Source organism: Chiloscyllium plagiosum, unplaced genomic scaffold, assembly GCF_037043375.1.
Source record: "Chiloscyllium plagiosum isolate Xiang-an unplaced genomic scaffold, Cpla_swu_hap1 HiC_scaffold_20, whole genome shotgun sequence".
Lineage (NCBI taxonomy): Eukaryota > Metazoa > Chordata > Chondrichthyes > Orectolobiformes > Hemiscylliidae > Chiloscyllium > Chiloscyllium plagiosum.
In genome coordinates this window covers 43061480-43075319 of record NW_028270158.1, presented here as the reverse complement: position 1 = coordinate 43075319, position 13840 = coordinate 43061480, and the positions used below count along the sequence as shown (strand labels likewise).

Below are 13840 nucleotides of genomic sequence, written 5' to 3'. Positions count from 1 at the left end.
TCCCTCAGTACTGACCCTCCGTCAGTGCAGCACTCCCTCAGTACTGACCCTCCGTCAGTGCAGCACTCCCTCAGTACTGACCCTCCGACAGTGCAGTGCTCCCTCAATACTGACCGACAGTGCAATACTCCCTCAGTACTGACCCTCCCTCAGTGCGGCGCTCCCTCAGTACTGACCCTCTGACAGTACGGCGCTCCCTCAGTACTGACCCTCCAACAGTGTGGCGCTCCCTCAGTACTGACCCTCCGTCAGTGCGGTGCTCCCTCAATACTGACCGACAGTGCAATACTCCCTCAGTACTGACCCTCTGACAGTGCGGCACTTCCTCAATACTGACCGACAGTGCAGCACTCCCTCAGTACTGACTCTCCAAAAGTGCGGCGCTCCCTCAGTACCGATCCTCCAACAGTGCAGCACTCCATCAGTACTGGCCCTCTGACAGTGTAATGCTCCCTCAGTACTGACCATCTGACAGTGCAATGTTTCCCCGGTACTGACCCTCTGACAATGCGGCACTCCCTAATACTAATCCTCTGACAGTGCAGTGCTCCCTCAGTACTAATCCTCTAACAGTGCAGTGCTCCCTCAGTACTGAACCTCTGACAGTGCAGCGCTCCCTCAGTACTGACCCTCTGACACTGCACTCCCTCAGTATTGACCAACAGTGCAGTCCTCCTCAGTCCTGACCTTCCGACAGTGCAGTGCTTCCTCAGTACTGACCCTCTGACAGTGCACTGCTCCCTCAGTACTGACCCTCCGACAGTGCACTGCTCCCTCAGTACTGACCCTCTGACAGTGCACTGCTCCCTCAGTACTGACCCTCTGACAGTGTGGCGCTCCCTCAGTACTGACCCTCTGACAGTGCACTGCTCCCTCAGTACTAACCCACTGACAGTGCAGTGCTTCCTCAGTACTGACCCTCTGACAGTGCAGCACTCCCTAGTTCTGATCCTCTGACAGTGCAGTGCTCCCTCAGTACTGATCCACTGACAGTGCAGCGCTCCCTCAGTACTGACCTTCTAACACTGCACTCCCTCAGTACTGACCCTCTGACAGTGCAGCACTCCCTAGTTGTGATCCTCTGACAGTGCAGTGCTCCCTCAGTACTGATCCGCCTACAGTGCAGCGCTCCCTCAGTACTGACCTTCTAACACTGCACTCCCTCAGTACTGACTGACGGTGCAGTGCTCCCTCAGTACTGGGCCTCTGACATTGTAGTGCTTCCTCAGTACTGACCCTCTGACAGTGCAGCATTCCCTCAGTACTGATCCTCCAACAGCGCGGTGCTCCCTCAGTACAGGCACTCGACAGCGTAATGCTCCCTCAGTACTGACCATCTGACAGTGCAATGCTCCCCCAGTACTGACCCTCTGACAATGCGGCACTCCCTAGTACTAATCCTCTGACAGTGCAGCGTGTCCTCAGTACTGATCGTCTGACGGTGCAGCGCTCCCACAGTACTGACGCTCTGGCAGTGCAGCGCTCCCTCAGTACTGATCCTCTGACAATGCGGCACTCCCTAGTACTAATCCTCTGACAGTGCAGCGTGTCCTCAGTACTGATCGTCTGACGGTGCAGCGCTCCCACAGTACTGACCCTCTGGCAGTGCAGCGCTCCCTCAGTACTGATCCACCTACAGTGCAGCGCTCCCACAGTACTGACCCTCCGTCAGTGCAGCACTCCCTCAGTACTGACCCTCCAACAGTGCGGCGCTCCCTCAGTACTGACCCTCTGACAGTACGGCACTCCCTCAGTACTGACCCTCCGTCAGTGCAGCACTCCCTCAGTACTGACCCTCCGTCAGTGCAGCACTCCCTCAGTACTGACCCTCCGACAGTGCAGTGCTCCCTCAATACTGACCGACAGTGCAATACTCCCTCAGTACTGACCCTCCCTCAGTGCGGCGCTCCGTCAGTACTGACCCTCTGACAGTACGGCGCTCCCTCAGTACTAACCCTCCAACAGTGTGGCGCTCCCTCAGTACTGACCCTCTGTCAGTGCAGCACTCCCTCAGTACTGACCCTCCGACAGTGCGGTGCTCCCTCAATACTGACCGACAGTGCAATACTCCTTCAGTACTGACCCTCCGTCAGTGCGGCGCTCCCTCAGTACTGACCCTCTGACAGTGCGGCACTTCCTCAATACTGACCGACAGTGCGGCACTCCCTCAGTACTGACTCTCCAAAAGTGCGGCGCTCCCTCAGTACCGATCCTCCAACAGTGCAGCACTCCATTAGTACTGGCCCTCTGACAGTGTAATGCTCCCTCAGTACTGACCATCTGACAGTGCAATGTTTCCCCGGTACTGACCCTCTGACAATGCGGCACTCCCTAATACTAATCCTCTGACAGTGCAGTGCTCCCTCAGTACTAATCCTCTAACAGTGCAGTGCTCCCTCAGTACTGAACCTCTGACAGTGCAGCGCTCCCTCAGTACTGACCCTCTGACACTTCACTCCCTCAGTATTGACCAACAGTGCAGTCCTCCTCAGTCCTGACCTTCAGACAGTGCAGTGCTTCCTCAGTACTGACCCTCTGACAGTGCACTGCTCCCTCAGTACTGACCCTCCGACAGTGCACTGCTCCCTCAGTACTGACCCTCTGACAGTGCACTGCTCCCTCAGTACTGACCCTCTGACAGTGTGGCGCTCCCTCAGTACTGACCCTCCGTCAGTGCAGCACTCCCTCAGTACTGACCCTCCGTCAGTGCAGCACTCCCTCAGTACTGACCCTCCGTCAGTGCAGCACTCCCTCAGTACTGACCCTCCGACAGTGCGGTGCTCCCTCAATACTGACCGACAGTGCAATACTCCCTCAGTACTGACCCTCCATCAGTGCGCGCTCCCTCAGTACTGACCCTCTGACAGTACGGCGCTCCCTCAGTACTGACCCTCCAACAGTGTGGCGCTCCCTCAGTACTGACCCTCCGTCAGTGCAGCACTCCCTCAGTACTGACCCTCCGACAGTGCGGTGCTCCCTCAATACTGACCGACAGTGCAATACTCCTTCAGTACTGACCCTCCGTCAGTGCGGCGTTCCCTCAGTACTGACCCTCTGACAGTGCGGCACTTCCTCAATACTGACCGACAGTGCGGCACTCCCTCAGTACTGACTCTCCAAAAGTGCGGCGCTCCGTCAGTACCGATCCTCCAACAGTGCAGCACTCCATTAGTACTGGCCCTCTGACAGTGTAATGCTCCCTCAGTACTGACCATCTGACAGTGCAATGTTTCCCCGGTACTGACCCTCTGACAATGCGGCACTCCCTAATACTTTGACAGTGCAGTGCTCCCTCAGTACTAATCCTCTAACAGTGCAGTGCTCCCTCAGTACTGACCCTCTGACACTGCACTCCCTCAGTATTGACCAACAGTCCTCCTCAGTCCTGACCTTCCGACAGTGCAGTGCAGTGCTTCCTCAATACTGACCCTCCGACAGTGCACTGCTCCCTCAGTACTGACCCTCTGACAGTGCACTGCTCCCTCAGTACTGACCCTCTGACAGTGCACTGCTCCCTCAGTACTGACCCTCTGACAGTGCACTGCTCCCTCAGTACTGACCCTCTGACAGTGCACTGCTCCCTCAGTACTGACCATCTGACAGTGCAATGCTCCCCCAGTACTGACCCTCTGACAATGCGGCACTCCCTAGTACTAATCCTCTGACAGTGCAGCGTGTCCTCAGTACTGATCGTCTGACGGTGCAGCGCTCCCACAGTACTGACCCTCTGGCAGTGCAGCACTCCCTCAGTACTGATCCACCTACTGTGCTGTGCTCCCACAGTACTGACCCTCTGGAAGTGCAGCGCTCCCTCAGTACTAATCCACCTACAGTGCAGCGCTCCCTCAGTACTGACCTTCTAACACTGCACTCCCTCAGTACTGACTGACGGTGCAGTGCTCCCTCAGTACTGGGCCTCTGACATTGTAGTGCTTCCTCAGTACTGACCATCTGACAGTGCAGCATTCCCTCAGTACTATCCTCCAACAGAGCGGTGCTCCCTCAGTACAGGCACTCGACAGCATAATGCTCCCTCAGTACTGACCATCTGACAATGCGGCACTCCCTAGTACTAATCCTCTGACAGTGCAGCATGTCCTCAGTACTGATCGTCTGATGGTGCAGCGCTCCCACAGTACTGACGCTCTGGCAGTGCAGCGCTCCCTCAGTACTGATCCTCTGACAGTGCAGCATGCCCTCTGTACTGATCCTCTGACAGTGCAGTGCTCCCTCAGTACTGATCCTCTGACAATGCAGCGCTCCCTCAGTACTGATCCTCTGACAGTGCAGCATGCCCTCAGTACTGATCCTCTGACAGTGCAGCGCTCCCTCAGTACTGATCCTCTGACAGTGCAGCGCTCCCTCAGTACTGATCCTCTGACAGTGCAGCATGCCCTCAGTACTGATCCTCTGACAGTGAAGCACTCCCACAGTACTGACCCTCTGACAGTGCAGCATGCCCTCAGTACTGATCCTCTGACAACGCAGCATTCCCTTAGTACTGATCCTCTGACAATGCAGCACTCCCACAGTCCTGACCCTCCAACAGTGCAGCGCTTTCTCAGTACTGACCCTCTGACAGTGCATTGCTCCCTCAATACTGATCCTCTGACAGTACAGCTCTCCCTCAGATCTGAGGTTTCGACAGTGCATGCTCCCTCAGTACTGACCCTTTGACAGTGTAGCACTGCCCTCAGTACTGATGCTCTGACAGTGCAGCACGCCCATAGTACTGACCCTCCGACAGTGTAGCCCTCCCTCAGTACTGACCCTCCAACAGTGCAGCGCTCCCTCACACTGATCCTCTGACAGTACAGCCCTCCCTCAGATCTGAGCCTCTGACATGTACATGCTCCCTCAGTACTGACCCTCTGACAGTGCAGCGCTCCCTCAGTACTGACCCTCTGACAGTGCAGTACTCCCTCAGTACTGACCCTCTAACTGTGCAGCATTCCATCAGTCCTGACCCTCTGACAGTGCAGCGCTCCCTCAGTACTGACCCTCTGACAGTGCAGCACTCCCTCAGTACTGACCCTCCAACATTGCAACACTCCTTCAGTACTGATCCTCTGACAGTGCAGCGCTCCCTCAGTACTGACCCTCTGACAGTGCAGCCCTCCCTCAGTACTGACCCTCTAACTGTGCAGCACTCCCTCAGTACTGAGTCTCTGACATTGTGCACTCTCAGTACTGACCCTTCGACAGTGCAGCGCTCCCTCAGTACTGACCTTCTGACAGTGCAGCACTCCCTCAATATTGACCCTCTGACAGTACAGCACTCCCACAGTCCTGACCCTCTGACATTGCACTCCCACAGTACTGACCGAGGGTGCAGCGCTCCCTCAGTACGTATCCTCTAACGGTGCAGCACTCCCTCTGTACTGATCCTCTGACAGTGCAGCGCTCCCTCAGTACTGATCCTCTAACGGTGCAACACTCCCTCGGTACTGACCCTCAGACAGTGCAGCACTCCCTCAATATTGACCCTCTGACAGTGCAGCACTCCCACAGTTATGACCCTCTGACACAACACTCCCACAGTACTGACTGAGAGTGCAGCGCTCCCTCAGTACTGATCCTCTAATGGTGCAGCACTCCCTCAATATTGACCCTCTGATAGTGCAGCACTCCCACAGTCCTGACCCTCCAACAGTGCAGTGCTCTCTCAGTACTGACCCTCTGACAGTGAATTGCTCCCTCAATACTGATCCTCTGACAGTACAGCCCTCCCTCAGATCTGAGGTTTCGACAGTGCATGCTCCCTCAGTACTGACCCTCCGACAGTGTAGCCCTCCCTCAGTACTGACCCTCTAACAATGCAGCGCTCCCTCAGTACTGACCCTTTGACAGTGTAACACTCCCCTCAGTACTGATGCTCTGACAGTGCAGCACCCCATAGTACTGACTCTCCAACAGTGCAGCCCTCCCTCAGTACTGACCCTCCGACAGTGCAGTCCTCCCTCAATACTGATCCTCTGACAGTACAGCCCTCCCTCAGATCTGAGCCTCTGACAGTGCAGCATTCCCTCAGTACTGACCCTCAAACAGTGTACGCTCTCTCAGTACTGTCCCTTCAACAGTGCTTCCTCAGTACTGATCCTCTAACAGTGCAGCACTCCCTCAGTACTGACCCTTCCACAGTGTAGCACTCCCTCAGTACTGATCCTCTGACAGTGCAGCACTCCCTCAGTACTGACCCTTCCACAGTGTAGCACTCCCTCAGTACTGATCCTCTGACAGTGCAGCACTCCCTCAGTACTGACCCTTCCACAGTGTAGCACTCCCTCAGTACTGATCCTCTCGACAGTGCGTCACTCTCTCAGTACAGACCCTTCCACCATGCAGCGCTCCCTCAGTACTGACCTTTTGACAGTGTAGCACTCCCCTCAGTACTGATGCTTTGACAGTGCAGCACTCCCTTAGTACTGACCCTCCGACAGTGCAGCACTCCCTCAGTACTGACTCTCCGACACTGCAGCCCTTCCTCAATACTGATCCTCTGACAGTACAGCCCTCCCTCATATCTGACCCTCCAACGGTGCATGCTCCTCAGTACTTACCCTCCGACAGTGCAGCACTCCCTCAGTCCTAGCCCTCCAACAGTGCAGCCCTCCCTCAGTACTGATCCTCTAACAGTGCAGAACTCCCTCAGTACTGACCCTGCGACAGTGCAGCCCACCCTCAGTACTGACCCTCCGACAGTGAAGCACTCCCTCAGTACTGACCCTCCGACAGTGCAGTGCTCCCTCAATACTGACCCTCTGAAGTACAGCCCTCCCTCAGATCTGAGCCTCCGATGGTGCATGCTCCCTCAGTACTGACCCTCCAACAGTGCAGCCCTCCCTCAATACTGACCTTCCAACAGTGCAGCCCTCCCTCAGTCCTGGCCTTCCAACAGTTCAGCGTTCCCTCAGTCCTGGCCCTTCAACAATGTAGCGCTCCCTCAGTCCTGATCCTCCAACAGTGCAGTGCTCCCTCAGTACTGACCCTCTAACAGTGTGCGCTTCTCGGTACTGACCCTTTGACAGTGCTCCCTCAGTACTGATCCTGACAGTGCCTCACTCCCTCAGCACTGACCCTCCGACAGTGCAGTGTTCCCTCAGTTGGCCCTTTGACAGTGTAGCGCTCCCTCAGTACTGACTCTCCGACAGTGCAGTGCTCCCTCAGTCCTGACCTTTCCAACAGTGCAGCTCCCTCAGTACTGACCCTTTGACAGTGTAGCACTCCCTCAGTACTGACTCTCCGACAGTGCAGTGCTCCCTCAGTACTGACCATCTGACATTGCTGTACTCCTTCAGCACTCTACATGGAGTGCCTGTGAGGATGCTCCTTTGCTCAAGTCTCTGGAATGAAAAACTGTTTGGTTATTTGGACCATGAGGTAACCTGCAGAGTCATGGTCATTATTTGACAAATGCTGCAGAGTTGAATCAGAGTTTCTATTGCCCTGAACTGAGCAAGAGCTCAGGAAGCAGCAGCTTCAATCACTATCGTGCTGGAAGCTGTGCCAAGCAAGCTACGGGAGAGGCCTAGCCTCAACCTGTGACAGCTTTACCGATGTCACTCTGCCTGCACCAAACATTAGTGGGAAACACAGACCCGGGCAGAGGGAGTGAACTCCTAATCCTTGGTTAACCCTTCATAGTAACAGAGAGAGGCTCTGACAGCTTCCACTTACCTTGTGCCACCTGCATGCTAGCTGTTCCATGGGGAGCTCCAACAAGTTATGCATTTCTTTCGGAGGTGTCACCAGTAAAGGGGATGGGAGGTGCACTGGGCTGGTGGAACCCAAAGGCAGGAAAAACTGCAATGTCTGTGAACCCTGACTTCCTTCCAGAAAGCGGATTGGCTGTGGTTCCTGCAGATTCAACATGACAAAACTTTTACTCCCCATTATCTCTCCTGTTTTTAACTCTATTTCTCTTCTGAAGATGCAGTACTACATATCCCAGATTGCAGTATTCATCGGTTAAGTGTAAACCTGGACACTGTTTCTCATTCATGTTCATTTTTGTACAAAAAGACAAACACAATAAGATTCCAGCCTTTAACTCACTACTCAGTATCTGATAACCATCCAAGTTCCCCAATTAGATTGCAGTCTGCAGCTCACTCTGTTACTCGATCTATAACACAGTTGAACCCCTCATCTGGATTCTAACTTTAAATTAACTCCCAAGTATGTTATTGTAACTACTACCCAATAAATCTCTCAATTAAATTCCAGCTGCTCATTCCCAGCATTTTGTTTTTGCATTTATAAGCCCCAAACCCCACAACAACCAGAACCCAACATTAGTTACAGAAGGAGAATAAAGCAGCAGTGAGAGGGTGAGTCAGAAGCACACTCCACCTGTACATTTACACAGGGCATCCATACTGCATTCAATTTAATTGACAAGGAGCCCATTCAGCAGGTTGAAGGAGATGGTCTGCTGGTGTTACATTACAACGACAGCACGCTAACAAAGGTAAGACTCTATGTGACATTGAGGACAGCTTCTCTACAGGAGCTTCAGGTTCAATATGCAATAAGTGGTAGCTGGACAGGTTGCTGAAATGCTGCCGACATCTTGATGTGTGATCTGTACATCATTCCTGCTGTCAGTGCAGGCCCCGGATACTTACAGTACTGACACTGGGTGACACATCGTCACCATTCTGCAGCTCCTCAGGCAGTGCAGCTGATCCAGGAGGAGAATCAAGGCCAGAACCTGGGGACAAGCTGAGGTCCACAATGGAGTCTGACCTCCGGGCAGGAGAGAAATGCAAGTCCAACTTCTCCTGATCCTTGGAACTGATTGAAAGACCTGAAGTGGGTATGGGCAAGACAGAGAGAAAGTGAGAGTTTTGGAGTGAGGTAAAGGTAATCAGTGAGTACCTCACCAACCAGCACTTGGTACAAACACTGATGGTACACACATTGGCTGTGAAGAATATCAACAGTTTTTTTTAATAAAGGTTGACATAATATCCTGACATGATAATGTGGCTTTATTAATAAAGGCAAGGAATCCATTTGAATAATCTCTTTGAAAGAGCCAACACAGGCACAATGAGCTGAATAGCCTCTTTCCATATTATTCTGACTACTTTAAACGTTTGTCCTACTTTCCCTCCCTATGGATTGCAGTGTTTTATGTGCAAGATCCTGACTCCTGAGGTTGAAGAATAATCGAGGAAAACACAGGCCGGATGAATATAAATTACCAAGGAAGCTCGGACAGGCTGCAGAGTGGGAAATGCTGGCTACTGTCTCACAGCTTGTAAAGGCCACCTGCAAAGAAATATTGACTGAGACCTAGAGTCATTCAGCATTTTCGTGTATCAGCAACAGACCAGAGACAAGTATAGACATACTCTTGGGGCAAATGTGAGGATCACCAAGGCTGATTTTCCTTCTAACCCTCAGTAGCCTACCTCCATGAACAGAGAAAAGACTTGCATTTCTGTAGCCCATAGGATGTCCCAAAGGGCACAGTCAATGAATCACTTCTGAACACTGTTGCTGTGTAAGAAACATGGCTGGCAATTTATGCACATCACTTTTCCTCACAAGCAATGTGATAAAAGACAAATATTCTGTTTGTTGGTTGAGGGATTAACATTAACATTGGGAGAACTCCACTACTCTTAAATATATTAAGAGTAATAAAAAATATATTACCATGGAAGAGGGCAAAAATACCTTGTTTTAATGTCTCGTTTGATGGTTGGCACTTCCAACAGCCTCCTTCCGTTCAGGGAATATCAACCTACAATTTGCGTTTGAATCTTAGAAGCAGGAGAATTACATAAAAATTGCATTGAATATCCAGCATAGAAATGGCCAAGAATCTGTGCTGATTGCTCTAATCTCCATAACGCTCCTCCAAATATATTCAGTCATTTCAGCCACCAAGATTTCTTTCTATCTCTTTCACTATCATGTACTCATCTAGATTCCTACTAAAATCACTTAAGCTCAAACACTCCCAATGGCACCAAATTCTACAGTCAGTAAAGACATTTCTTCCCTCTGTTTTCTACCAGATTTATTCATAACTATTTTATATTTATGACACCCAGACTTAGATTCACCCGCAAGCAGAAACATTTTCTCCATAACTATCCCATCTAAACCATTCAAAACCTTTAAGGTTTTTTATCAGGTCTCCCTTCTCTTTTCTAAATAAAATAACCCGATTTGTTCAATCTTTCTCGATAACTGTAATTCTCTCAGGTCTGGTACCATTCCAACAAGTTCGTTTTGCACTTGCTCAAGTTTTGTTTGTCCTTTATATAAATGGAAACCAAATATGTGCAGCGTGCTCTGACCAGGATCCTTTAAAAGTTTAAAATATCTTCAGTACTTTTCAATTCCATAACTATCAAACTAAATTCCATTAGCTTTTCCATTACTCTCTGACCAGTACTGTTGCTTTTAATGATGTATGAATCCATATCCCCTTTGCTCTCCCACCCATTCAGTTTCTTTTTTGTTCCCCACCAAACCAATGTCAGAGGTGAAGGTACTACACTGAGCCTTGGTTCGAACAATGGTCTTTAGTATCTGTGGAGTGCCAGCACATAGCATCCGAAAAGGATGTGGATTTCTACAATACTAGTTGTTACTATCAAAGAGATCACTTCCTGACTGCACAGAGGCTTGTTAGTGAAAACAACAAAGTTCCTCACCAGACTGGATGGATTGAGGAGATGCTGGTGTGATGATGGCTATCCTGTCAGATGTCATCTTCAACTCTCTTCGGGCACTGCTCTCCTCGGTCGTCTCATAGACTTTCTGTTTCTTGTCCCTCATCATCCGAAGCTTGGAAATGCTGAGCTTCAGATCCAAGGGCTCATCCAGAGAATGCATCCTCACGGTAACAGCTCTGAGAAGGAACAATGGTAACGACTGAGCACAGCCTGGAAAATCGCTTCAACAAAATGTTCAATCCTAAAAACAGAACAGCAAATTAATCATCTTGGGGAGAAAATGGAAGAATTCTAGTTGTTGCTTCTCATTCAAAGAGAAACCATTTCAAAGCCAAGAAATTACAATTAAATGACTTTTTATGGCAAACAAGTGTCATTTGATACAGAGCAAGATCCTAAAAAACAGCAATGACCAGGATGTCTTTTTGCTTTGCGTTAGTCAAGACAGTAAGAGACCTCTGCTCATCTTAGACAGCTATAGGATCATAGAATCATAGAATCCCTACAGTGTGGAAACAGGCCCTTCTGCCCAATAAGTCCACACTGACCCTCCGAAGAGTGTCCCACCCAAATTCATTCCATTACTCTACATTTACCCTTGACTAATGCACCTCACCTAGACATCCCTGAATACTATGGGCAATTTAGTATGGCCAATTCACCTAACCTGCACATCTTTGGCCTGTGGGAGGCAACCTACGCAGACAAGGGGAGAATGTGCAAACTCCACACACAGTCAGCCAAGGCTGGAATCGAACCCAGATCCCTAGCGCTGTGAGGGAGCAACACTAACCACTGAGCCACTTTGCTGCCTCCTTATAAATAAATCTTATACATAAGTGTTGTATATAAATATATATCTTATATATAAATCAACTGACTGGCAGAAAGGACTAACATCTCACCTGAAAGAAAGCAGAACCATTAGTGCAACACCCCCTTACTACTGCACTGGGGTATCATCTTATATTATGCACTGAGGAAACTCATTCCCAAGTGTTGCTCATCGTCCAAGTAACTTGCCCGCTGAAGTAGAGGCCTCATGGATCTATTTCTAATGTAGAGTTAACTTCTATCCCAGTTACTTTACATACAGGTCATTTTGACCTGTGGGTGATAATGCTACAATAATCTCTGCCAAACTCTCCTGTTTCTGTCATTAGCACTAACCATGACCTGAAGTAAAACCTGTCTATGGTGCCCACAGTGAAGCAATATTTCTGCTGAGCCCTTCTCAGTGGCCTGGTTGCATCACATCAGTGAGTTACATATTACAGTTACAATCTCTCAGCCTGACAAGCCATCAGGTTCTGTTTGTTCTGGATATACTGCTTCATCACTCAACAAACACCTGTTCTGAGGCTGACACTCCAGTTCAGCAATGGAGGGAAATGCAAAGCTTTAAGCTGAAATAGTCTGTGCCTCTGGAATTTGGCAGAAATTGTCCTGATAGTCCAATGTGCAGGAATGTGGGTTGAGGTAGGAGTTTTTACAGTGTCTCCCCACCATAGTCCATTGGGATACCAAAAGGACATCCCTTTTCCTATGGTGTCTTATTTTGGTTTTTGTCCAGGTTGGCTATTTGGTGCTGTAAATACCTTATATATTTACATAACCTTGCTGCGGTTCTAGATAACACATCACGTGCTGCTCTTCATGGCAATTGGCCAAAACATTCCCTTTGTATTTGTCTCTATATCCTCTCTTGAAGGTTTAGAAATCCCAGTCCAAGTTAAATAGATAAATTATAGCTCTGCGTGTTGATAGGTGAATCCTATGTTATAAACGTAAGAGTTTACAAAATGGTTATGTGTTAAACTGTCTCTGCTCACAAAGGGACCTCTCAGATTTAATTATCCTAAGGACAGAGAGCCAGACCAAAGCGATAGACAATCAAGTGCCAATCTTCACACCTTCACACAAAAGATGGATACAGACTGAGAGAAACTCAAACAAAAAGACTGAAACAGTGAATGCTGCGCTAAGCAAAAAGAAAAGCTGTTAGGCCACCAAACAAAATACTGGAGAGAATGGATTCTTCATTTAAAGGGATAGAACTCGCAGAGATTTAAAGACCAAGGAGTCAGTAGAAGGTGCGTTCCTGCAGGACATCAGTTCCAGGGCACTCAGAAAATTCAGTGAACAAACTTGCAAAGTACTGTATAATAGATAATGGCAAGGTAGGAAGAAGAGACTGTTGATAAGTCAGGAGGGGTTTGTAACAACCCACATACTTGTATATTTGTTGAGAGTATTTTGTAATGTATTATGAGGGTATATTAACTGAAATATTAATTTAGAATATAGTTGACTGAATGTATATTTATTTACATCTTAAACAGTTTGGGAAGAACAGTTTGCAAAGAAAAGGCTGCAGCAGAAAAACGTACTGCATTGCAAAGAACATGAGCCACTTGACTGAATGTAGACTTCAAAGTGCTAAAGAACTAACAATAATCCTGATAATTCCGCATTAGAGTACTTCTTTTTATACTGGTTTAGCTTCTTCGAGAAGTGCCCCCAGCATCTCTATCCCTGAACTCATCGTCCTGTAATAAGACAGCACCCACCCCTAAATTACTCACATCAACTGCCAGTTGGAAAGGTCAGGAGAATTCAGAGGCAGTCAACATTGGTTCATTTATTGAGATTACGTTTAGCTTCTCAAATGTTGCTTGTGTTATGAAGATGTGGGTGTTCTATACCTTTAAGAGAGTAAAAGCTAGCAGTGACAGCACCAAGTGTTCTCAAGAAGACACAATGTAACATGTGCTCCAGCTACTGGGGTAGCTGGTTGCCTGGAAATGATAAAACAGATTTGAATTAGGCCAATCAGTTTAAATTATACCCCAAAAAATACCAAATTCCAGTCAAGTTTGAATTGAGTATATTGACAATCTTAAAAGCCAATGACACGATCTGATGCTTTGGGGTATAAGACCAGGGAAAATTGAACAGTTGGGAGGAGAACTGCCACCAGACCAACAGAGGTAGACTGCTAGTCAGAACTCTCTGAGAGGTAACTATCTAGAGAAGGGGTTTGCACAAACAAAAACCTCAACACTGTCCTGGAGAGCAAATCTACCGACGACAATAAAGAGAAGATTCAACCGCCGACTGGTTTTAAAATTTGAATTTTTCTG

At 49.1% G+C, this 13840-nt stretch overlaps 1 protein-coding gene across 6 annotated transcripts in view; it reads right to left on the bottom strand.

Annotated features, from left to right (window-relative positions):
- glis2b (GLIS family zinc finger 2b) overlaps window positions 1-13840 on the bottom strand; it is an 87203-nt gene that overhangs the window by 9021 nt on the left and 64342 nt on the right. For 3 of the 6 annotated variants that reach the window (XM_043711460.2, XM_087997879.1, XM_043711458.2), the window contains 3 exons: window positions 10677-10873; window positions 8628-8809; window positions 7678-7857 (listed from right to left, as the gene is read on the bottom strand). In XM_043711460.2, the coding sequence (XP_043567395.1) occupies window positions 7678-7857; window positions 8628-8809; window positions 10677-10873 (559 nt within the window). Of the gene's footprint in view, window positions 1-7677; window positions 7858-8627; window positions 8810-10676; window positions 10939-13840 lie in introns of all 6 variants that reach the window. The other 3 variants (XM_087997877.1, XM_043711461.2, XM_087997878.1) reach the window with 1 other exon arrangement.